This window comes from Colossoma macropomum, unplaced genomic scaffold, assembly GCF_904425465.1.
Source record: "Colossoma macropomum unplaced genomic scaffold, Colossoma_macropomum, whole genome shotgun sequence".
Lineage (NCBI taxonomy): Eukaryota > Metazoa > Chordata > Actinopteri > Characiformes > Serrasalmidae > Colossoma > Colossoma macropomum.
The window spans coordinates 10,161,609-10,188,822 of record NW_023494806.1 but is presented as its reverse complement, the minus strand read 5'-3'; the positions used below and the strand labels follow the sequence as shown (position 1 = coordinate 10,188,822).

Here is a 27,214-nt window from a genome sequence, read left to right as displayed (position 1 = left end):
ACAGTTCACAATCCCCATGTTATTGGGTTAAATCCACCCACTTAACACTTGCCAAGACATTTTACAATTGAGACTGACACTCTTTCAGATTTCCATATAAAAACGATTAATCTTTCACCCCTACAAAGAAGCCTGATCCATGCAATTCCCTCAAAAGCTGATTACAGACTGCTTAGTTTTTTTGTTTTTTTTTCTGGTGGACACCCCAACTCTAGAGTAGATGTGGTCCAGTGCTGACAGCAACACTTCTTTATTCTCTCAACTTAAACCCAGAGCAATGCGATAAGATCTATGCAGGAGAGAAGTAAAGGACGTTAGATTGCAATGCTAGGGAGTGAGCGGTACCTGCCCCACATATCTGTTAACCTTTTAACAGACCTTTTGACAGACATGTGCTACACATGGAATCTCAGGAATGCTTGGGTCACTCTGTGAAAGTGGGGAGTGTCTCTAGATAACGTCATGCTACTATAACTCAGATAAACTTTACATGCGTTTGAAAGAGACATCCACCAATTATTCAGAACGTCTGCATAGTTCACCCAATAAGACGTAAACAAAGCCATTCAGAGTGGTTTGGTATGAAATGCTCCATTCTAAACAGTCTTATCAAGTCAGAATTGTTTGCTGTGGTGGTGATGGGAGCCAGACATCTGTAGAGTTTAATGCCTCTGAAAGCTCCCACACCAAGTAATTATGTGAAAGGGTTTAAAATATGCAGCTTGATGTCTGAGGCATTATGATAGTTTTGAGAAACTTTTGGCCTAAAACATATATTTAAAATCCATCCTTTGTGGAGATGGCTGTGAAAATGGCCGTGTTTGCATTGTAGACATTGCAACCTCTGGTTCTGATCACCACCACTATAAAGACATTTGAGTCTGTAAGTCTTCACATCACACCTTGACTTTCTTCTCAATGGTTGAATTATGTGTACATTTTGAAGAATCTGTGGAATTCCCTTTTAAGAAGCCATGCTCTCTAGGCTGCACCACTGGGTGCTTCTGACTGTATGTGTAGAAAAAGTGGTGTGGGAATTGCTGGGCTGTAACTTCAAAAGCCGGTTCCTGTCCTTTGTACATCTAGAACATGTGTCAGACTCCAGTCCTTGCGGGCTAAGACACTGCAGACTTCAGTACACTGCCTCATTAAACACGCCTGATTCAGCTAATTAGCAAGGCCTTCATGAACTGAATTCGGAGCATTAGATGAGGGTAAACGCTAATCCTTTGGCCCAGGAGGTCCTCAGTTTGACATGCCTGATCTAGAGTGTGGTCAGATCAATATGTGGAACATTCATAGGTGGATGCAGCATGTGGTCCAAGTTCTCACAATGTTCTAGACATCTCCCACAGTGTTGCTTGCAAGTTTTTAAAGAACTTTAAGGTCCATCTCTTACTCTGTTTAAGCTTCATTTGAAAAGACTTCTTTGCAAAAGACTGCATCCAAGACTAAACGTCCGGCTTACTTAAACTCGTCATACTCATTTTGTGTTTGCCCAGTGAGGTCATTCTCCAGAGAAAGGAGAGAATAGAGGCTTACTGTTTGACCCCACTACTTCCTGTGTAGTCACTAAACAGCCTAAAGGGGAATTTTAAAAGTTCTGTGTGGTTTAATTGCTGAGATGTAAACATCATCATTCAGAGCGGTTTGATGTGAAATGGTTCTTTGTAGAGAAACTTATGATCTCTCATTTTTTTTATAGTGGTGCTGATGGGAACCAGAGGTCACAATGTCTACAACTCAAATGTAGCCATTTTATTTATCATCCAAAACCACCAGTGAACCCAAATGTGAGGTTTTATATGTAATGTTGATGATTTGTAAAATAGTGGTAAATCTAGAAACAAACGTTTTATTGGGGACTACTTTGCCTTATAACACCCTACATGCCTCTGTCCACCATTCATAGATTTAAAAAGTACATTGTAGCCCAAAGGTTATCTCAAAACTATCATAGAACAATATCTTGGGCATCAGGCAACCTTTTGTAATGTTGCTTTTAGAGGCATTCAACTTTGCACTGGTGGTGATAGGAACCAGAGGTCACCTCAAATATAGCCATTTTATTTACTATCCAAAACCACCGGTGAACCTACTTCTTCTACGTCCTCTGAGTTTTCATGTGTAATGTTGAAAATGGCAGAAGAGTGGTAAATCTGAAAAAAAAACTAAGACTATTTGTCTTGCAAACACCCAGTGTGTACCTCTCCATCATGAGTGGATTAAAATAAATGGATTAAAATATGTTTAAATCTAAAACATTGTCACAAATCTATCGTCTTAGGGGTCAGGCAGCAAATTCATAACCATTTCATGTAACAGATCACCCTTGGGTAGCTTTGTAGCATTAAACTTTTCAGATGTCTGGTTCCTATCACCACCAGTGTGAACAGAACATTTCTGACTAAGTTTCTCGAGAACAGAGCATTTCATCTCAGACTGTTCTGAATGACTTTGTTTACATCTCAATGATTGAATTATGCAGAAAATTAGAAAAATTGGAGGAGGCTTTAAGTCTTTAGCAAGCTTTCTACTGCAAGCTTAGACAGATCTAGGAGTCTGTTACACTGGCAGCCAGTTTAACCCCATACACTGCTTTAAATAGTGAGAGGTCAAGAGTAAGTTGATTTCTGACAGGAAGTGCTGCAGTTTCATTTTTATCCCCCCGGGCAAATGTTTTAGGGTTCTTCTGTGAAAATAAGGGGGGTGGGGGGTGGGGAGGTGTTTGTGTAGCTTTAGAGGCAGGGCTCCTCCAGCTGTTCCGTTTTGTGGCATGAGTGTTAAAACGCTTTGTTGTAGCATGATCAACCCTGCCCCGAAATCACTTCCTCCTTTGTAGCCTTCAGAGCAGAGGGGGAGAAAAATGTACGTGTTAAGTTTACATGTGACCCCTTGAGCTTTTTTTCCTTCACCAGTGAGCAAATTCTTAGTCACCCACAGAACTGGCTGGAAGTCCTTCAAATTCCGAGACTCCTTCTTTAGCCAATATGAAGTCATCCAACTGGAATGCTAAAATAATAGTAAGAGGAATTAGCCTCCCTTTCTAGATCCAGAGATTAAAAGGCAGAAGCAACGGAAATCAGTCTGCTAATATCATTTGTCATGGCTTTGTCTAGCTGCATCATTAACCAGTGTTATGTCTATGGAAGGCAACTTTCCATGATGTGGTCAAACTTTTGCTTACCTTTTGCTTAGACTCAGCACTGGTGAGGCTCTCAGGACAATTAGCACATGTGAAGAGCTTAGCAAATTAACGAGCGAGCTTGCAGAGGAAAAACAAGACGTGTGTCACGAGGCAGGAAAGCGACAGCTCATGAAATAGCAGGATAATCACTGATAGGATCGCTTCTACCCCATTCCTATTTAAAGGGCCGTTTTATAATACCAAGAACTGCCCAGCGTGCACATCAGCAGCAGTGTGTGGTTTTGGAGCATTATGTATAAAGTCATATTTCACATTGGAACATTTGATTCTTTCCACTGAGGGGTTGAACATTTGAGTCCTGTGGCCTCTTTGATATGCTTTGAAATAAGCTGTAATTGAATTGTCATTCCAATCAGTTCAAGTTCAGTAGATTCATTGTGCTGTCTGGCGCGGTTAGCTGGAAATCTGCAGAATACCCTGTAAGCTGTGATCTTGCTGATCTTTCTCTCTGGTCAGATTTGTGTCTAGTGTGCAGAACTCACGTCAGTTTCCCGAGAATTGGGTAAAATTAGGGCAGACATGATTAATTGAATAAACTCGGTTACTTAATAAAAATATGTATATGAGTTGTCTGATTAGTTGTTGCATGAAAGTATTATTTTAAATCCTTTCTTCATATTGTAAGTAAGATACTGAGTTCTCCTACTGCTCTGTCTTACCATCATCCATATCTTTTTACAGTAAGAAACAGCCTGATGGACACATGCATTTTTGCTGCATAAGAGTTTTATTATGTGTATATATGTATAATGTATATGTGTGTCTATATGTGTGTGTGTGTGTGTGTGTAAGGTGGTTTGGTATGTCGTGTAATTTTGGTTTTTGTTCATCTGTATGGTGTTTGTTTGTGTGTGTGTGTGTGTGTGTGTGTGTAGTATTTTGTAATCTTTAAAAGGCTATGCATGGTTTGTCATTATTGTTCCAAATATTGTTTGCCCTCTGATTAATCATCAAATTAATTGGTAAATTACTAATATAATCAACACAGTAGGTACCAGGGATGTAACAATACAGTGTGTCATATTGTATCACTTTGTGGTATTATGACTCACATGTTGCCTTGAGGCTGGTTTATTAGCTTTGGGTTGACACACCGTTGTATGGGCGTCCCTGGTCAAATTACATGTTTAGTGGTTTTTCTAAGTGAAAATAAGTGAACACGTCCTGCAAAGCTTTCAGTTCTCTTACTCAAACACACCATCTAAACCTGACAATTAACAGATGAGTTGAATTGACACAGAGTTGTGCACCTCTGCTCTACAGAGACTCCCTTCTGCACATTTTAATGCATTGTTTCATTGTTTATTTGCTGAATTTAACATTAGGGAGAAAATAAAATATGGCATATACAATGATTATTTAGTATGCTTTATTTTTTCCCAATATGTTAAACAATGCAAGAAAGTAGATTTATTGTCACGTAGAACATCAACGAAACACACAGTTTGACTGGGGGGGTTAAAACTTGTGCGTGTGACTGTTTTAGCTTCTGGAGTTTTAGATTAGGACACTGTTTCACATATTGTGCTTTTAGAATGTTGAACATGCTAATAAACTGAAACTGTAAACAGCAGCATATTAACCACATTAACATCTGAAGCCAGTGAGCCTGGTACCAGGCCCAAAAAGAGGAGGAAAACTGCTCATTTAAGTCTCCTGGAGGAGGAGTTACATTGTGTGCAGGTCAGTTTTGACAACAGTGAAGTCATTTCATCAGTGTCAGTGTGTAGAACCGGAGCTTTCATTGTGCTGCAGTGTTTTCTATCACTGTATAAAAGATTCACGTGGCTTAATTTCTTGTTGAATAACCCGTGTTCGCGCGTTATTCAGCAAGCCCATTCAGATCAGTAAGCGCTTATTATTGATTTGTTTAATCAGAGTAATGATAAAGCCTGACTAATGTATGATGTGTATTCCTGTTCATGTGTTTTCTCGTTCAATATTATGAGATACTAAATAAAAATCACTGAATTTCAACAACAGCATTGGCCTTAATAATGAATAAAATGGCAGAAACGGCTGCATTTTGCTTCAGATTCTAATGTGGCTTCAACATTTTCAGCCACTGTAATTGACAACTGTATGAATCGAGGCAGCAATGTATTGCATCCAGTCTAATAATGAATTTTGTGTGTTGTGCTCCTGCTAGATATGATGACCGTGCTCTCATGTAATTTCAGACCAGGCAGCAGTTACTGAGCATCTGGGCAAACATGAAGATGCTTTGGTGAAAGCCTGAAACATAATTTGGGGTTTCCTGCTTGCAGAAAGAGCAGATCTCCCCCAGGAGCTCAGTGCTGTAAATGAGTCTAACAGAACATGCATGTTGTCCTTGTTGGCTCTGCCTCTGTTCTTGAGAGAGAAACTGCATTCAGCCAGAGCAGCCACAGCTCAGAGTTTCTTAATCTGCGGAGCATTCAGGTTAAAAATCTCTGAAAAGGAGATGTTAGTCACTGCTAAGAGTTCTGGGTGTGGAGTGGGTGTGTGCAGAGCTCTTTAGTGGGTGGTTGCAGTTGCTGTCAGGCTGTTAGCTTTTTTCTATTTTCATAGCATTTGTATAAATTTGACAGGAGATGTGCTGAGACTGGCACGATGGTAGAAGCAACAAGAGTCACCATGTTGGTTGTTGTACGCTTTTAAAAAGAAAGGGTTCTTTGTACAATGGTAAAGAAAAACGTTGTGAAAGTGGGAAGAACCTTTTTAAACGTTTAAAGAACCTCCATATAATGTAAAGGTTCTGTGAAGAGTCCTTAGATACATACCGAACTTTAACATTATGTGGATGGTTTTTAAACCTTATGGCAATTTTCTGCATCTTAACCAGTAGAGCCACTGGAAATGACTCTGGAAGATGTCACTATTATAATAAGTAATCACTAAAAGTTACATAATTTAATGAAATAATCTGCCATTTACTTTTATTCACCACGGTATATTTTGGTTTGTCCATCTGAATTTACACGACCAAATCGTAAGGCAAATTATTCAGTAATTGCACAAAATAAATGTACATTTTTATTTCATTTATTTATTTATTTGTTTGGTAAAAGCTCCCTTCAAATTAACAGAACGTGTTTTGTGATCATGCACATATTGCTATATGCTTAAAATTTACTGCTGAAAGCCAAAAATCTTAGACGCTCTTTGTGTTATTTTATAAAAATAATTTTTACAGTGCAGATCACTGAAGAGACGCCATCTGTTTATAGTTTATAGCCCAGATTTGTGGATAAATGGGTCGACTTTCAGTAGAAAAAAAAAAAGATTGTGAGTTCAGCTTCTTTTATTATAAGGGTTTAAAATTACATCACCCATCTATTTGACTGGAAAGAAGAAGTTACAGCTCTCATATGACACCTACTTTTTGAATGTAGCTTATGAAATATGAAAGTTATGAAGAATATGACGAAGTGCGTTTTGGAACCACCGGTGGTGTCAAGGAGTTGAAGGGGTTAATTCAGTGATCGTGTCGCTGTTGTGACACGTTGGCCCATCACTGATCATGTGTTTGCATCCCTGTTTAAAATGTTTATCATGCAAATTGCTAAATATCCACTACAGTTCATTAAGAGTGTTGATTTTTAATCGCTGATATTTTTTTTAATTATTATTTATTGAATAGAGTAATTAGGCTTGAGTAATCACGGTAATGCACAACACCTTGTAACATGGCAGCACCTGTGTTTATGACAGTCCACACTGTGTAACTCTGACTTTTTTTAATGGCAGCTACTTCTATCATGATGTCCCTCTCAACGGTTAACAAGGTTAGAGAAGAACACAGAGCGTCACAAAGTCTCACAAGTATCACATGAAACTCCGTCAGTGTGTGACTCACACTCTCTCACACACACACACACACACACACACACACACACAGACAGTCTTGTAGTCTCTCCCACTCCTGAGGCTCTGTACTCCCTGTATTTTTAATGTTCATTATTGCTCAACAATAAGTTTATACTAAGCTGTAACTGTGTAACTGCCCTTCTTTTGCTCTTAGCCTGCAGCGTCGTTCTTTAAGTGATCAGTCCTTCATGATGACCTGGATTTCTGGTGGCTGTTGTCTCATTCTGCCCTAATGTATTAAAACAGGCTGGAGTGGTGTGTGAGGGTGTTGATGTAGGCTGGTTGTGAAAGAGGATTTTGGTGTAGAAGATGGTCCTGTAGAGCAAACTAAGCTTTCTCCTGCAGCGTCCAGGAGTCAGGCGCTTTAACCCACTCACACATTTCCAGCTTTTGTTCTCTCGGCAGCAGAGACATGCAACTTTAATGCTAGTCTCTCTTTCTCTCGGTTCTTTCCTTTTTTTCATTCATTCTCTCTTTCTCTCTCTCTCTCTCTCTCTCTCTCTCTCTCTCTCTCTCTCTCTCTCTCTCTCTCTCTCTCTCTCTCTCTCTCTCTCTCTCTCTCCTTTCTTCCTTTCTTTCGTTCTCTCTCTCTCTCTCTCTCTCTCTCTCTCTCTCCTCTCTCTCTCTCTCTCTCTCTCTCTCTCTCCCTTTCTTTCGTTCTCTCTCTCTCTCTCTCTTCTCTTCTCTTCTCTTTCTTTCTTTCTTTCTTTCTTTCTTTCTTTCTCCTCTCTCTCTCTCTCTCTCTCTCTCTCTCTCTCTCTCTCTCTCTCTCTCTCTCTCTCTCTCTCTCTCTCTCTCTCTCCTCTTTTTTCTCTCCTTTTTTCTCTCTCCCTTCATTCTTTTGTTCTCCCTCTCTCTCTTTTTACTCCTCTCTCTCTCTCTCTCTCTCTTTTTTTTTACTCCTCTCTCTCTCTCTCTCTCTCTCTCTCTTCTTTCTTCTCTCTTTCCCTCTCTCTCCTTCTCTCTTTTCTTTGTATTTCTTTGCTCTCATTCTTTCTTTCTCTCACTCTCCCTCTCCTCATTCTTTAATTCTCCATCTCTGTCTCTCTCTCCTCTTTTCATTTTCTCTCTCTCCTTCTCTCTTTTTATTTGCTCCCATTCTTTCTTTATCTCCCTTCATTCTTTTGCTCTCTCTTTATATCTATCTCTCTCTCTCTCTCCTTTCATTCTCCCCTTCTCTTTTTTTTATTTCTTTGCTTTCATTCTTTCTTTCCCTCTTTCTTTCACTCTCATTTTCCATCTCTCTCTCTCTCTCTCTCTCTCTCTCTCTCTCTCTCCTCTCTCTCTCTCTCTCTCTCTCTCTCTCTGTCTCTCTGTCTCTCTCTCTCTCCCCTCATTCTTTCATTCTGAACTGATCTTGAACCTTGTACATGTAGTGGAATCCCCCTATAAACAAATCCTCCCTCATCCACCGTGCTGGTGGTACTGAGTGTTTGACTGGTGCTGTCAGTGAAGCCCTCCATCATGTGCTATTAAAGCAACACTGTTGAGAGGCGTGTTTTAAAAGCCCCTCTGAAACACTGAGCCCTGGGTGGAATAACACACTGGCCTGGTTTTATTCTCAGCCAACCCTTACAGAGCTCAGAGCTCATCAGACGCCATGAACAGCCAGACTGTGTGATAGAGCTGTTGTGCTTGGCTCTGATGCTACTGTATGAAGGAAAAATGGAGATGATAAGCTACGTGATAACGCTGTTGTATTTGGTTTACATTTAGCTAATGTGAAGGGTCTTCAGTGTGGTTGCGTGTGTGGTTGCGTGTGTGGTTGCGTGTGTGGTTGCGTGTGTGGTTGCGTGTGTGGTTGCGCGTGTGGTTGCGCGTGCTCTGCGCATACGGAGTCCATGATTTGGCTTGGGAGTTGGATGTTAGTGCTCAGTACTCACTCAGGATGTTTGTTTAAGATGAATGTGTGCAAACGGTGACACAGCGATGACCGTTTCGCTCCTCCAGATGCGTTTTCTTCTACTTCCTCTGCCTGTACGCGAGGATAGAATTCAAAGCCATATATGGGTGAGATTTCCAGTGTATTCAAATCTAGCTTCACTCTTTGTGTAAAGGGTCCTATATAGTACCACAGAAGATTCTAAGACTTGGAACAGGAGCAGAACCATCTTTGGCGCTGTATAGAACCATTTTTTGAAAATGTTCTTTAAAGAAAAATATTGACTGCTTTGAATTTACTTGATTCGTATGTGTCGATTGGTTCCACATGGAAATGTGACCTGAATGACAGTAATTGTGTTGTGTTGACATTTTCTTTTTTTATGTACAAGAGGTTCATTAAAGAAACATTCAACATATTCAGACAAAATATTTACCCTGATTTTTTTTTTTTGTTCCTTGAGAAATCCTGTGATCTTATCTGAGAAGAGCAGATCAGATGAAAACAAGAACACTCATCTTTTTTCTGTTCACATATTTGTTCAGGTATTTGTCCACAGAATCTACATTAGGCCTCCTTGTGAAATAGGAAGCTACTAAATAATTACTCTGTGTTATTTCAGCACATGCTTCAGTAGCTGTTATATGGGATGCATTTATATTGAATTTCTGGCTTGATGATTATGATGATGGAGGATGATGATGATGATGATGATGATGGTCATGAACACCTTCTTGTGGGTGCATACACTGACAACTGCTCTTTTTCCAAATTCACACTGGAATTCATGGATGAACCATTGATGGATGGTTGATTAGCCGTGACAGTCTCACGGATTCAGACATCTCCACTGTAGCGAACATATCTGCTGACAACCATAAGACATTCCGGGCTAGCTGTGGGTGGAAACATCCACTTATTAGGGTGGGAACCAATTTTACACCAGTCTAAAGTCTTGAGAAGGCAGAGCTCAAAATAGGGGGCAATACATTTTATGTATTTAGCAGATGCTTTTATCCAGAGCAGTGTGCAGTGGTGGCTGACTATAGCACTATATGTTTAACCCATGGACTCTTATGGCATTCCTGCCTGGATGGGGAGACAGTGTTATCCACTGTGCTAGCCATTTTACTTGTGACTGTGCGTAAGTTGCATTAGAAAGAGCACAGATTAGTAAATCGCCAAGTCATTGGTTGTTATTTTTGGTTGTAAATGTAATATTGGGCCAATAATGATATTTACATTTTTCTATAAATTGGCAAAAAGCATTGGCTGTGCACCTCTCTAAGAGAAGCTGCCTCATGCCTGCTGTCATTGTAAATCAACATTATTTGACGATTATTTTATTTATGCAGCTTGCACAAACAGACAGTCCAATAACTCTTTCACAAGTGTACACTTAGTGATTCTGCAATAGCACAAGCAGCTTTATGAGTGTGCTGTTCTCCAGGCCTATTAAGAAGCAACACTATGGCAAGACTGAAGGGAAGAAATGATCCGTGTGAACTTTGTCAACCTCCCTCCCTCATATCCACCTCTCTTTAGTGCTGGATGACTTCTAAATGGATTTAGCAGTTCAGTTAATTATACACTGCAGCCTTATGGAGGAAATATAACGGCTCGCTCGTGATTTTCTCCAAGCCAGAGAGACGTTTCATTAGTGTGGTGTGGAGCAGATGGGCTCTGAAAGTGGAATCCATCTTTCCTGTGGCTTTGCTTTATATGTGTTTGGCGCATATCTCAGACTGAATAGTGTGTATACCACAGAAAAATTGAGAGCTGAAATTTGATGGCAACATTTGGAAAACATTTGGTTTTATGTGTCTGTTTTTGGTCTTAAAAATGATACTGCACGACTACATTATTTGCATCTATTAGAAACACTGAAAATAATAGGCAAATATTGCATCCACTGTGGCTCATATTGTAGAGGGTCAGTATTAGTCCTGCCAGTCAACATCTTCATTTTGTGTTCTAATTCTTCCAGTTTCTTGATAACATGATAATGATCAGTCCTGTATGTGACGCTGGAGGCCTTTCACTAAGTACGGTCAGGCTGTGGGTGGGGCAGCAGAGCTCTCTCCAAATGGCCAGTAGGTGATTACGGTCACAGATCAGGCTTTTTTTCATCTTTTCTATTTTCATAACATTTATATAATTTTGACAAGAAATGTGTTGGACTTTTGAAAAGCTGCTTTAGACATGAGGTCTGCTTGTTGTCCATTAATGGCTCCAAAAGATTTTTTTGATGACCAACACTAAAAGTATAAGTCTTTGAGCAATAGAATTAGATGGTGCTTCAACAGTTCTCTAGTAAAGAAAAGGTTCTATAATAGCACCGTGAACACTCAAAGAACGCTTTGCATGATTTAAAGTGTTCTTTGCATCATGAAGCGTTCTTCAGATTGTTGGAGTATGTGCTATAGATGGTTCTACATAGATTGTTTTTGAAAAGGGTTCTATATAGCACCAGAAAAGGGTTCCTCTACCGTTATGATGTCAAGCGTGTAACAGTAGAAGAACCCTTTTGGGTGCTATATAGAACCCTTTTTAAAAAGATTCTATACAGAACCATCTATAGCACATCCATGCACATTTTCCATCAATCTGAAGAACCCTTTAATAATGCAACAAATCCTTTAATCATGCAAAAAGGTTCTTTGAGTGTTCCTGGTTCTATACAGAACCATTTTCTTTACTAAAGAAACATTGAGGCACTATCTTTTTTTTTAGGAGTGTGGGTGGGTAATCAGTGCATGATGATATCATATTTGTATTAGCATTGGCAGATAATTGTTTAAAAAATGATCAGGCAGACGTAGTGTCTCTTTGTTGCTAGCTGGACTAGCTATCCTGGCTCATGTTAGCTAGGTCCAGGAACAGTGGATCGATATTTCTCTGGAAAACTACATGTTGGCATATTGTCCACTCAGGGGAAACACCTTGTGTAAGACAAGTTCTCTTCAGCATCCAGTGTTTGTTACCAAGTTACCACTTAGCTGTAGTTTTAGCTCCGATCTGAAGAGACAGTCTCTGTTACTCATCCAACATGAAAACAAAGGATGTGTTTGGTTTTTTGATAATAACACCATGTTTTCAAATTTATTCCTCTGCTTGGTGCTAAACTTTTGTTCTAGTGATTGTTTGTTTGTTTGTTTGTTTGTTTGTTTGTTTGTTTTATTTATTTATCTATTTATTTATTTATTTATTTATTTACACCTGACCAGTCACCTAAAAGAATAAGCCCACATATTAATTTTTGTACTTATTTCCTACCCTGCAGTGTCATTTCATTAACGAGCAGATATTCAAATATTAAAATTAGTCGGAACGCACACTCCCATAATTAACAGAATGTCCATTCTCCACAATGTCATATCATAGGTTTGCATTGCCTTATTATTATTATTATTATTATTATTATTATTATCACCACACCCTTTAAAGTTACTAAATAAAACTGTTTTATGCTGTGGTTGAGTTCATTTGAATCGTTTAACTGGTAGAGGTCATGGTTAATTTATCTTGTGGGTGGGGCTGCTTGCAGTGAACTGTTTTGGGCTCATCACAGCATTTTCTCATGCTCTTACTCGCTCACTCTCGCTCACTCTCGCTCACTCTCGCTCACATTAATCATGCTCTCTTACTAAATGCTTTCTAAACAAATGGGCCAGAATTTTCTCCCCCCTGCTGGATGCCCACCAGACCCCACACCCTTCAAAATATGTTTCACAGTTGAGGCCCTAATATACTGCCCTGGAACTGCTCCAACATGAATCTTTTGAAATTTGGCCTTTTCAAGAACACAAACAGGTTAATAAAGGCACAGTGTTGTTCCCATGCCAGCTCTGATGTTGGTACAGTCACACAGTCATGCGTGTGAAGGCCCAGAGCAGTGCAGCTCAAACACTGCAATCTGCTGCTTTTGATAAAGCACAAAGAGCAGAGTGTAAATTACTGTTAATCTTTTACTCTGTGCCGATACACTAAAGCTGCTCATTACAAAGGAGCAGGGTGTAAAGTGCTTTTCATTTCTCTGACATACTGTAGTAACTTTGTAGAGTCAGTTTGTCCATAACATTAACATAACACATCACTACAGTATTCTTGTTAAAGTTGATCGTATCAGGTGGCGTTACAGTAAACTATGTATAATGTTGCGAAATAAGGCTGAATAAGCAAGCAAATCAATTTCAATTCATGATTCGTTGCTTTTCTGTTGAATTCAAAAGTGCTTTTTGTAAACTGAGAACGATTCGTTACACTGAACAGTTAATTTGTTTATTCACACTGATTTAAGCGTCATTAAGGAATATTATCATGCATTAAAATGATTCCATGTTGAAACGTTGTTCTAAACGGATTTCTGTGAAGCTGCTTTGTGACAACATCAGTTGTAAAAAGCGCTATACAAATAAATTTGATTTGATTTGATTCCTAAAAGACTTCTGCTAATATTTCTCAGGCATAAACTGAAATCGGTCAAATTACTTTTAGTAATAGTTTATTGCAACATAGGTCATTTCAAAGCAACATGCTTTAAACAGGCTAAACTACCTGGAACACTACCTAAACTACCTTCCTATCTGGAGGAAAAAAGTCTATATTTTATATTTTGGATAACGTTTTTGAGAGAGATAGTTTGATAGTCGTATTTGTGGAGTTTAGCCTGCTGAGAGCTGTGGCACCTACACCCTGCATGTTGTGTGTGTGTTTTCCAAGTAAAGAGCTTAGTTTGGGTTCACAGCAGCATCATCTCCTTCTTTCTTTATTATCAGTATAGTATTGTGCTTTCTAAGCTAAAACAGGGCCTCGTTTGCAGGTAAGAGAAAGCACAAATTGCTGCTTGGTCGACTCCTGCACTTTGATGCACTGAAGTAGAAGAATGTTGCAGTTTATTGGTGTAAATATCACACGTTTGTTTAAACATGTTTGTTTTGTATGGAGCCGTACTTGTGACATCCCATATAAGTGAAAATAATGCGTGGCCACGCTGCATTAACGTGTGAGAACGAGATGTTATTGCATGGCCATGACTTAGTAAGGCGTGAGAACGAGATCTTGCCTTATTAAGCTGTGGTCAAGGCTTAATTATCTCATTCCCACTCCTTACTAAATTGTGAGCGTGCATTAAGATCTCGTTATTTTTGTCTATACAGGTTATCACCAGCAGGACTCCGTAGTTTTGTTAATGAATTGCAAGTGTTGAATGTTGAGTATATTTAGCTTCAACTCTCAGCTTCATGTTCATCAAAATACCTTTCTCGGTGTGAAGAGCAGGTTTTGCCTGTAAAATGATTTGACAGTTCTGTTCTTTTCCAAACTGTTATTATCAGTGCTTATGGGAACTCTTTCAACCCAAAAGCGGTTTAATCACCTCAAAGATTTGAATGCTTATGAGTGCTGACATCGTAACAGTGAGATAAAATGTGCTCTTTGTCTTATATTTAATATGTAAAATTATTGCAAGTTGTCAGAAGAAAAAATCAAGCTTGTATTAAAAGCAATTAGAAAAGCAAAAGTGTCCCCAAACATTTAATGGGCTCTGTATGTTTTATACATCTATGTGTTGCATCTCTGTGTTTTTCTTTCTCTCTGTGGTCTGTGTTGACCCGTGTCTCCTGTTGCGTGTTCTGTCCTGCAGTGCGGACGGGTGAGGTGATGGGGGAGTTCGGACGGCTGTACGAGCAGCAGTATGTCGTGGCTCTCTTTAATAAAGTTCGTTATGATGTGGAGGGAGGAGGCGGGCCTCAACCTCAGCTGCTGCACCGCAAGGTAAGAGTTCTGCACTCCAAAAAATCAGATCTTGCCAAATAGAAACGCAAATGTGTTTGACCAGTAACCAGCTCTCATTAGTCAGCAGTTATTCATTAACCAGCAAGCGTAAAATCAAGGACACGACCCATTAAAATGTCGGTTCTAAACTTGTATTTCTGGCTCTGAAATCTGATTGGCTGAGCTGCGTTCAAAGTCATTGCAAAATACTTGATATACAAACACTTATGAACTCGCACATGAGCTGAATTCTGTGTTAACGTACCAAAATATGGATCGTTTAAGGCGGTGTGTATAAAAACCAATGGGCTGGAAACTGTTTTCATGATTATATGACCATCCATCCATCCATCATCTAAACCGCTTATCCTTCCGGGTCGCGGTGGGGTGCTGGAGCCTATCCCAGCAGTCATTGGGCGGAAGGCAGGACACACCCTGGACAGGTCGCCAGTCCATTGCAGGGCAGACAGACAGACATACACATTCACACACACACCTAGGGGCAATTTAGCATGTCCAATTGGCCTGACGGCATGTTTTTGGACCGTGGGAGGAAACCCACGCAGACACGGGGAGAACATGCAAACTCCACACAGAAAGGACCCTGGTCGCCCGGCCGGGAATCTAACCCAGGCCATTCTTGCTGTGAGGCGACAGCGCTACCCACTGCGCCACCGTGCCGCCTATATGACCATTACTCATCTAATTTAAAAATGATCATAAATGCCAAGACCACAGATAACTTTGAGTCTCAAAAGCCTCAGTAGGTCCTGAAAGCTGTTACCATCTAAAACATTCTTCTCTGTAATTCTGCACTCCCATGTGTGATTCCCTCAAACCTCCGTGCATCACACTTTCTCTCAAAAACACAATATCTGTCTGATCACATGCAGATGTTTGTTTTTGATACAGTACATCGGTCCTCCACTCCAAAAGGGCTCCTGAACACCACCGTTTTTAGCTGCATGCTCTTTTTTTTTTAGTAGCCTTATCTAGCACAGCCAAATGCCTTTTGCACCCTCATGCATGCAATTTAAAAACATTCCTCAGTTTGAATGATAAACCTGCTTATTTAAGTAGAAAATGTTGTTTTTGTCATAAATAAAAAAAATAAGACAACAGCATTGGTGGATCAGTTGTTTTGTTTTGTGGTTAATTGTTTAATCATTTCCATCCCTGTTGGCAAGTGAAAACATCTTAAATGCAGTAAGAAATGCTTCAGAATTTTCAAAAGTTCAAATAACAATGAATGTGTAAACAGTCAAATAATAAATTTAGACTTTTGATAAGCAAATGAGCTTCTCTTTAACTTTATACATTCTCATATTAAGGATCAATGAGTTGTCTGAACTATGGCAGTATGGCCTACAGGTTATGCTTTGGTCAGATGTTAAAAAGTTAAAGTTAAAAATGTTAGTCTAGTTAGAGACACGTGGAAAGGCCACTGCAGCCATCTAAAGGTTCTATGTGCAACATATTTGAAAGGATAAATCAAATGGGTGGTGTGTTTGTGTGTCTTGAATATCTACAAATATCTGTATCTCCAATAAATCATATGTTTATCTAATAGTCTGAAATGATAATCTAAATCAGAGGCATAGGGTCAGATTTCACAGACGTTTTCCTTTTACGTGTCTTTATGTATTAAAATCTCATACACAGACTCAAAAAGAAGGTCAAGCGCAATGCTGAGGTCTCAGATACATCCAAATAATTCTGACGCACAAAGTACAAGACAGAATGTTCTTCACATTTCCACCAGAGAGGTCTTCAAATCTCCAAAACTTAGTGTAGCTATAAGAGAAAAAAATGATTAGTATTAATTATACAATCATTTCATTTTATGAAATATTAATCTTGCATGGAAGATGCTTTCATTTACCAAGCTTCAGGTTTTTTGCTATGTCCTTTCTTCTTGTCTTTTCTTCTCCATTGATTATTTACTACTCTGCTTCAACAAACCTTCATGACAGCAATCATTTGAAATAGCATTGACTGGTTGTCTCTAAACCAGTTCTTTGTAACGTAGTTGAGTATAAGAGGTTTTATTTGACTGAACTTTGAATGTCATTTGTTTGAGTGCTTTAGGTTTACTGCACCTCTCTTAATGTGAACTGTTTGTACTCTCTGTTGTCTCTAATGCTGCAGTAAAGATTGCATTAGTTCATTTTGTTCAGTTTAGGCAGATTTTTGTGTGTTTGTTGGTGCACATTCCTCTTAGAGTCTTTCATCTCATGACTGTGCTCACACACGCACCATCTGTGGTTGAGTAGATGTTTAAGTAAACACAACACTGACCTAAAGTACTTCCAGTGCAAACATCTCTGCTTAGAGTATAATTTGGGAAAATGATCCTCTAGAAGCCAAAGGAGTAAATATCAGTCTTCTCTTATTCTGAGCTGGAACAGGATGTGTCTTGTGATTGATTTCGGTTCTTATTTTGTCTTTGCGATGTTTCTAGGTGCCGCTTGAGAACAAGTCTATCTTCTCAGGCTCACTCTACCAGTACTTGGAGGAAAACAAAAAATGGCGGAGTCGTTTTCTCTTCGTTCCAGACACCTACAACATCAGCTACTATGAAAGCAATCAGGTGAGAACTTTTTGAACTTTAATGAGTCTTTCGGTAGGTGGTGAGAACAATAACGCTTATTAATTAACGTGACCAGACAATTTAACTTGGTCATTAAGTGTTAGACCCCTACAACATCCAGACTCACTCTTAAGGGGCACTCCAGCCAAAATAAAAATGTACTCCGTCACTGCATCTGTTGTAAACATGCTTGCTCACATCCTGCAGTGACTCTGCAGAGTGAGATTTTCTGGTTTACAGGCTAGAAAAACCCTCATTTGATGATAATTGATCTTGAAGGTGTAACTTAATACTTTAGGTGTATGACCGTCTTAACTGGCTTCATCATTGCAGTGAATTGCTTAAAAATAATGCTTCTTCAAGGGTTCATTAGTAAAGAAAATGTTTCTATATAGAACCATGAAAACTCAAAGAACCCTTTGCATGATTAAAGGATTCTTTGCATTGTGAAAGGTTCTTCAGATTGATGGTGAATGTGCTGTGTATGGTTGTATATGGAGCCTTTTTGAAAAAGGTTCTATGAAGCATCTTAAAGTGTTCTTCTATTGTTACGATGTCAAGCTTGTAACAATAGAAGAACCCTTTTTGGTTCTTGTCCAGAATCTCCCTCTTCAGGTTCATACAAGCGAGGCTGCGTTGATATGGTCCGATTTCCAGCCTGCGCTGTACTGAGGCGCCTACACCTTAGAATTTTGTTTGTTAGCCAGCTAATCGAAGCTTTTGCATTTCAACTATGTTAACACGAAGTTGAAGTCAGCTTCTAATTCGCCAGCTTCTTGTTTGAATTTTCCCATTCCACCTTAAGTGGTGTAGCCGGCATTATAACAACAGCTGCACCATTTAAGGTGGAACGGAAAAATTCGAACAAGAAGCCGGTGAATAGGAAGCCAGCTTCAGCCTCATATTGTTAACTGTAAATGTATAACTCCAAAATGATCTGAATACAAGCTGGATGAACATTATACTAGCATGCTATCTTCCTTTTTTGTGGGGTTCCAGTGCCAAAATAAAAAAAATAAAATAAAAAAACTCTGCAGTGCCCAGATGTTGGACTGAAGCAGAAATATGGAGATAATCACAAACTTCTTGCTAATATAACATTTTTGAGTAAGGAGGACAAATATATTGTGCTGGGCCTTTAAGGCTGGAATGCCTTTAAAAAATATAGGTGCCAAAAAGGCATATATGGAAGAAACACCTTTGGTTTCCCTAAAGGCCCATTCAGTTGATGGTTCTTTAAAGAACTATTTTTAAAAATGTAAAGAACCTCCACATAATGTAAATGTTCAGCACCAATGAAGTATTTTTGTGTTATTATTTATTTTGTATTAAGTATTATGTCCCAGTCTGGAACAATTTAAGAACCGTCATTTTTAAGAATGTGTGAAACAACTTATTGGATCTACATTTGGAACAGAGTGTGAAAAATTATGGCAGTTTATTATCATAATACATTATACATAACAGTATGTTAAAGTAAAAGTATGAGGTCTGGAATATCAGTGTCTGTTTAACTACAGTCCATAACTGTATACACATCTGTTTCCAATTAGGCTCATGATCGAGGTCTCCAACCCAAAGGAACAATCAACTGTGCTGGTTATAGAGTGCTGACATCCATGGAGAAATACCTGGAACTTCTTGAATCCAGCCTCCCAGGTGAGCACTGGAATGGGGTGGAGAAATGGAGGGATGGAGAGGGAGGGTGAAAAAGAAAGAAATAGTGGGGGGGCAAAAAGTAGTAATACCTTGCCAAAATATCAGATTTACAGGTCCCCCCCCTCCCCACCCCAAATCTGGTCCATTAGCAAAGATAAAAGGTTTGCTTCTCTAGTTTTGCACTGGAGCTGAAATTCAGAGTTCAAGATAGCAGCTGCTTCTGTTTTTAGTTATGCAAAATACTTTGGTCAGTGTTCATAGATAACATTGAATCATACAGTGTCAGAAATGATATAAGCAGGTTTATTTGAGATTACTAGATGTGGTTTGAGGTAAGTGTGTGATCAAGGCTGCATCACTACCATTGTTTTCAGTATGAGTACATATTTTTAGTGCTCGCTGATACAAAGTCTGCTACTGTACTGAGTAACCTACTTCAAATTGAGTAGTTTTTAGTGTAAACGAGTGCAGTGTGGCTTAACCGTTACATCATTCACATCTAGCTGATTTTAAATGACGTGCATTAGCTCGCTATGCTGCATTATTCAGTAGTGCTACAGTGGAGAAGAGCATATTTGGGTCCACGATAGAAAAGTGCTTCTGTACAGCTGTAAATAAAGCACGTTTCATAGGTTTGAGTCCTGATCTGTCTGTCTCAACATCTAAACTCACTTGTGGAGTTTTACGTCTGAAGTCTTTTGTTTGGCTGGTTAAGCTGTAGTTGAATGTCCTCTAAAACCAGACATGCACTGTGTGATTTTAGAAATCTTGTTCTTTGGTGTCTCACACTGTAAGTTTGAACAGACCATCATGTTCGGACAGAGCCTACAATTTATATACTCAGACTGTATGAAAACGCTCTGTCCATGCTTCATGAAACGCTCTATCTGTGGACAGTTTCAAAGCTGTTTCATTGAAACTAACACACTGTGCACAGAGTACTGAGCAAAGAGAAACCGAGCAGTGCAGCTAACACTGAGCACTGAAGCTAAAAGCCAGGTGGTGATGGATACAAACTCTGCTGTCTCTCTACAGCATATTTTACAAAAAAATCACAGTATTAACATTTGTACCTCCCTATTATATTCAGTCAACCAGAGTAAAGTTGGCATATATGGACTTTGGTAGAAAATGTGACTTTTTGCCTCTGTCTGCCTGACCAACGGTTCACCGTATTGGGGAAGCGGTTATGATTGTGTGTTTATAAACAGGCTAAAATCGCACACTGTAGGTTTGGCGTGAATTTGTCAAGGCGAATAGTTTAAAGTGACCAGAAACTTTGTATCCGACCTCCACAGTGTCAGTAACACTGTCTTTACGAACAGATCCTCCATCACTGCAGCGTAACTCGTTTGTTAATTAGCGCGGCAGCTTACACACGTCACAGGTATCAGTGGGTATCGGAATGTTGGTATTAAGAGTACGACCAAATGAGCATGGTATCGCCCCAGTATCAGTATTGATATCGATGCATCCCTATATGTGATGATTTAGGTATGTACAGTGCTTCCATTGCACAATGCCTATTAGTGTACAAAAGCTTCTATTACTTATTAGCTTCATTAGCCTTGTAACTGCGGTGTAAAACTCAAGATGTAGACTTTGGACTTCTAAGGGTTGGTAAGTAGCTTTGCTTATGTTGTGTACCATATGCAGAGTTCACAGGAAGGCCCTTTAATCATTCTATAGTGTCTGCAGCTGTGGTGACAGGCCACTTTCTTATGGTAAAGGATGATGATTCATAGCACATCTGGCGACAGATCTGCTTGGTCACTTGCTCATACAGGTTTGTGTGTATGTGTTTTCCAGGTGTGAAAGCTAAAGTGGGCAGCTCTCCCTTCCTGAAATGTGCGACACAGTTCCCACTCATTCTGTGGCACCCATATGCGCGCCATCACTACTTCTGCGTGGCCTCAGAGAAGGAGCAGCAGAAGTGGAACGCTGTCTTTCTGGACTGCGTCAGACACGCCAACAATGGTAAGTGACCGTTGTCTGTCTAGACTGGATGCTGTGGTGAGAAAACATTGATGGATGAAAACACAAAATAGATACAAAGTTGTGTATTCTGTCAAACTGATGAGGCTGAGGGATTAAATGCTGCACTACAGGATGCGACATAAAGTGAGAAATAGCATATTAAATTCTAGTTTTAGGCCAGAATGCCCCTTTAATGAAAACACAACCATGGCAAATTTCCAATTTCAAAAGAAGGCGAGCTGTTCCCAAACTTTTGACAGACTGTGTGCCTCGGTCTTCTCAGCTCGGGCTTGGCTCTGTTTAGCCTTTTTACACTCACGTGTTGGGTGAAGTGGGACTTTTGCCAAGACCTCATTACTGTAGGTTATCTAATCACATCAGAACTTTTTCCATCGACATTGTTATCCCCACAATCAGCTGTCTGGTGCGTTTGATTAATCTGTGCGTTATATTCAGACAACAGGCGCTTTCTGACAGCCGTTTATCAAATCGGAAATGTGATCAGAGCTTAGGTGTGGTGGAAAGCATTCCTTTTACGTGCAGGAGAGCAGAAAGAATTCTGTAGCTTAAGGCAATGAGCAAGAATGGGGTGACGGGAGAGGAGATCAGCACATACTGTAAGGGTGCTTGGCCGTTGATCACGTCACCCTAGAGCTTTATTGTATTAGTTACAGACTGATGGAGTCATCAGAGTCTAAAAAAGGCCAGACAATAAAAATCTCTTTATACTGACCAATACCAAATCATACACAGCCTTTTGAAGATTTGGATAAGAGAAGTGGATAATGAACTGGTCTGTCAGGCTCTGTGTCTTAATGTTAAACAGTAGAGTTCAAAACATGCATAAACATTATGCAAATTGCCAAGTAATCTTTGCTGATTCTTTCAGATGTTTTAATTGTAATGAAAGTTGTATTTCTTTTGAATTGAGTTATCAAGTTTAATAAAGCACTTATGACAGCTGTATTAATGTGACTTCACATTAAACTGGATCTGCGTTTCCTCATGGGGAAATATCATAAGTTCACTTTTAAAGTTTTTGTTATTGGTTATTTTTGGCTGCAAAAACGTTCTTATGTCTCTTTCTGTTTTCAAATGCCTGCAATAATCTGATGTACTGAAAGTGACTGTATACCTAAAGTAAGCCTGTAAACATGTAGTTGTTTGTCAACAAAGCCTTAGTGGCACTTCAGCCAAAATGGAAAAATTGAACGATTGCTAAAACCATTTTAAAGACTTGTACAGACTTAATATGTTTGAAACTTATGTATCTAAAGCACTTTAATGTAGTAAGTTTCTGTTTTAAGTCATTTGGAGCAGTTTCTGTTGGTCAGTTCAAAGTTTTGACATGACAGCAGAGATGGGCAGCTTTTCCCACACAATAGCTTTTTGTTCTACATCTGTGATTGTATTGTAGTCTCAGCACAGAAGCACTGGGATATTTTTTGATCCCACTGACACTAGCGCAGGATTTTCCTCTCGTGCCTTGTGGCTGTGTCATTGCACACGCTCGCACGCGCTTTCGTACACGCTTTGTGAAACCGTTCATTTTGTCTTTTCTAAACACAGTGACTGCAAACGTTGACCTACTGGGTTCTGAGCCTTGTTATTGTTACTGAGAAACGTTCCCAAATCACCTCCCCCACACTCAGAGAAATAACAGACTAACTGACTGCTGTTATTCTGAGAAACTCTGTCATGCCATCTAAACAAGCCCAGGCTTGTGATTGTGCTTGTTTAGATATCTAGAGCCTTCCTTCTTTACATTAATTCACAACTAGAGCTGTCAATCAGTTGAACTTGAGGACTCAAACATATTGATTAAAAATGACCTTCTCAGTTAATATGCAGTGATTAGTTGGCAGTTGTATCATGATGTTCCTGCACCATTTTAAATTAGGATATAAAGCCTTAAAGGTGCATTATTTTATATGAATTTGGGGCCATATGATCTTTTTAAAGGCTTCCTAGCTTCTTTTTCCACAAAAAATATTTTTGAAGCTTTGAAGAACTATTGATTGTTTGACTTTACACAATTAATCATTGAAATCAGTAGGTTACTCACTTACTAATATCAATAGTGACTAGAGTTTGACCAATATAGTGATTGGCCGATAATATCAACTGTTGAATCACAGTTTTATCGTCATCGATGAAAATATTGGCTATTAATATCACCTGATTTTTTTTTTTTAAGTTGATATTATCAGTTCACTTTTTGAATTTTTCTTTAAATTGGTAACAGTATTATCCACACAATTTTCATATCCGCTCAGGCCTAATACTGATGGCCCAGTTCACAACAAAAATCATGTTTGCATTAATGTGCAGCTTATGATGCATTATAAGGTACAACATTCCTGTAAAAGCTCTCAACGCAGTACATTAGCAACTTGCAGACACTTTATAACTCTTGTTGAAATCTGAGTCTTGGGGCCTCCTGGACATAATTATGCTGTCTTATCCCATCTGTCTTACTGTATCTGTGGGAGGAATCTTAATAGCACAAGAAGGCAGCTCTCTCTGGCTTTGTAAGTTGCTGGGCTATAAATTCTAGTGCTGAAGTTTCTCTAACTCTCTCTGCTGGAGTCCAGATTCCATCGAGTGGTCACAGCTGGGCCTTCATGCTGCTGGGTCGGAGGCTGCAGAGAGAATGCATACTAGCAATGAGCGAGGAGGGTCAGAGTGTCCTCTTAATGTAATAGTTCATCAAAAAAAATTCAGATTTTTTTTCAGAATTTTCTCTTTATCCCAAATATAGTTAATCAGCCAAGACAGTATTTAGTGTCCAAAGTTTGCTTCTTTAGTTGTGCATTGGAGCTACACCATATAGTCAAATGTATTGGGGCACACCCATTGAGTTTAGGTGTTACAGTCACACCTATTGCCAACAGTTGGACGCCTCTCTATCTGGCAGTCTGATGGACGAGTCTGAGTTTGGTGAATGCCAGGAGAACGTTACGTGCTTAACTGCATTGTACCTACTGTAAAGTTTGGTGGAGGAGGGATGATGCTATGGGCTTGTTTTTCAGGGTTTGGCGGAGACCCCTTAGTTCCAGTGAAGGGAAATGGTAATGCTTCAGCAGACCAAAACATTTTGGACAATTGTATGCTTCCAACTTTGTGGGAACAGTTTGGGGAAGACCCTTTTCTGTTCCAGCATGACTGAGCCCCAGTGCACAGAGCAAGACCCATAAAGGCATGGCTGGGTGAGTTTGGTGTGGATCAACTTGACAGGACTGCACAGAGCCCTGACCTCAACCCCATCAAACACCTTTGGGATGAACTAGAACAGAGATTGCTTGCCAGGCCCTCTCATCCAACATCAGCGTGTGACCTTACAAATGCTCTTCTGGATGAATGGGGAAAATTTCCCACAGACTTGTGGGAAACTCTTGTAGAAAGCTTCCCTGAAGAGTGGAAGCTGTTCCAGCTTTAAAGGAGAGACGAACACCATATTATTGCCTATGGATTTAGAACGGGATGTCATAAAAGCCCCTGTGGGTGTGATGTGTAGGTGTCCCGATACTTTTGTCCATATAGTGTATGAGGCTAATGTAGCTAACAAGTAATTTAAGCTTCTGAACTTTCGAACTTTTAGGCTGGTAACAGTCTGGATGGTCCATTTCTTCTTTTTCCTAGAGAACTTAACACCCTTTATTTCCATAAACAATCTGAAAGGTTGACTTATTAGACCACAAAATACGTTTTCAGTGTCCATTTCAGATGAGCTTGAGCCCAAAAAAGTCAGCAGTGTTTCTGGATGTTGTTGACATATGGCTTGTGCTGTGCATTCTACAGTCTTAACTTGCATTTGTGGATGCAGTGACGATCGGTGACTATTCACAATGGCTTTCCAAAAACTTTCCAAGCCCATCTGGTGATATCATCCACAGAAGCATGCAGGTTTTTAATGCAGCATCATCTGAGGGATTGAAGGTCACAGGCTTCTGCCCTATACACAGAGATTTCTCCAGATTCCCTGATTCCTTTGATGAGATTGCAAGCATTCGTTCACCCTTTGTGATGCATAGTACCTCACTGAGGAAATTTGTGCTTAAACTCTTGGATTATTCGCTGACACACTGTTTTGGCAGAGTGGCTAGGCTTATCACATCCTTGCTCTTAAAGGCCTACGCCTTTCCTGGATGCGTCTTTTATACCCAAACATGATTGCATCACCTGTTTAAGATGTTGTTGTTGTTGTTGTGTTTTTTTTTGTTGTTTTTTTTAAGCATTTTGCAACATTACTTGTCTTAAACACCTCAGAACTGTTTGAGGCAAGAGTTTGGTGTATGTATGTGGTTTGCACAGTGCTAGTTGGCATACCGACCTGTAAACCACATCAGCCTTGTAGCTCTAGTGCAGAGCTACAGAAAGCAAAGTTCAGAAATTGAACATGTCTTAGGTGATCGACTGCATTTGGGGAAAATTGTGGAAAATGAGCATTTTGCCATAGTATCATGTTAAGCGTGTATGTGCCAACATTTTTAGATCAGACTTTACCACATAAGGCCTGAAGTGAGCCTAAAATATGTGCTTTTGTGGGTTTTAAGTAAGATTTAATGCTGTTAAGCACCATTTCGAAGATGTGCAAAGACATTATTTGCATGTTTAAGTACAGCTCTCAGGCTTTGATGACTTTGACTCCCTTTTCCTGGTTGGTGGCGCATGCAGGGGTCAGATTAGGCCGCCTGCGGCTGCAGTGGCGCATGTGTGAACACAGAAAGGGGAAGCGTGTTGGGTTTGCTGGACTTGGCATGCTTTGCTGAAGACACTGCTAGGAAGGTGAATGATAGTTCCTCTTTTCAGAGCTGATGTGGGATCGAATTAAGGGTCTTTCAGTATTGCAGTAAGACACAGTTCCTCACAGATGAGCATGCGTTTGTTATGCAGGTCTGTTCTGTTCCGTAAAACTAGACTTCTCGGTAAGTCAGTAGTTAGTTGGTCATTTGCCTGATGATTCATGTTGATATTAAGCAACTGAGCATGATGTTTATATGTATTTGTCTGGTTTCCAGGTACGTATTTCGGATTCTAAAAGACTAGGCATAATTTAATTGTTAAGTTCACTTAATTGTGTTAATTTATAATTTCTAGCCATTTGTACAAACAAAAAAAAATCATTAAGTAATAACAAAAAAAAATCTAGATTGCTTGATCTAATGTAATTTGCAGGTACATGTATATGTGTTAGAGCTTATAGAGGCAGTTTTACACCATATACCATACATAAATGGTATTATTACTGATGAAATATTGCTGAGCTTGCTGTTTAGTCCAGGACCAAGCTTAAGCCTTGTCCACGAAACCAGCCCAAAGAGTGATAATCGCTTCATATTCTTATTAACTACAGTCAGAGACAGTTGTTTAAACACCCCTGGTGAAATGACATGGTTTGTTGGTTTTCTAAGTGAGGATAAGTGAGCACATCCTCTACAGGGAACACACTTCTGCACATTTTAATGCACAGTTACTGTTTTTTTACTGGGAGAAAAAAAACAGTGCAAAAGTTATGGCACACTTTCTACATTGTTTTCTTTGTTTTCCAGGATGTCAGGCAGATAAAAAAAAAATAGAATTTATGCACTAAAATTAGCAGAAAAATGCCATATTTACACATGTTCCCTGTAGAATGTGTTGACTTTTTTTTTTTCCCCCTCACCTAGAAAATCAATAAAAAGAAATTCGACTGGAGGTATTCATACTTTAAGATCTATGTAGTAGGATTAGTTTCCTCCTCTGAAAAGTGACATTTGTCATGTGATTAATGTCGCAAATGTCACTGTGGGGGGTGGAAGTGACCTTAACAGGACTGGTGGGATCCATCTCTGTCAGAAGGCTGTCCCTGTGGGGTCAGAGGCTCAGCCTTTAATGACCCTCAGCCCCCAATTGTAAGCTTAGATCAAACTATGCTTTAAAGTTAGTTGGCAATGTAAGAAACCCAGCTTCGTGGTACAGACGGCAGAGCAACACATTTAGAGTTCTAATCTGAGCAGTAAACAGTAGTTGTGCTGGTGATTGAATTCAAATTTATTAAAACATGTAGTTGCATTTTTAATATAAATATGATTAACAAAGTCAGTCATAATACCTGTTGAGAGATCATTTCAGTGAGCATTAGTGCCATTTAAACTATTTTCAGTATACATGGTTTGCATATTATTATGGTGCTGAAAACAAGTCGCTGTTATCATGATGGGATAAGTTTCTCTCTCTCTTACCTGTAATACAGTGTGAAGAGCTCCTACTCTATTTTATGCATCGATACAAA

The 27,214-nt window shown here is 39.4% G+C and overlaps 1 protein-coding gene across 1 annotated transcript in view; it reads left to right on the top strand.

Annotated features, from left to right (window-relative positions):
* Positions 1-27,214, top strand: part of niban2b (niban apoptosis regulator 2b) — a 54,553-nt gene that overhangs the window by 2,370 nt on the left and 24,969 nt on the right. Inside the window, 4 exon segments of the mRNA XM_036598568.1 lie at positions 14,584-14,714; positions 17,176-17,304; positions 18,858-18,963; positions 20,773-20,940. Coding sequence (XP_036454461.1) covers positions 14,584-14,714; positions 17,176-17,304; positions 18,858-18,963; positions 20,773-20,940 — 534 coding nt within the window.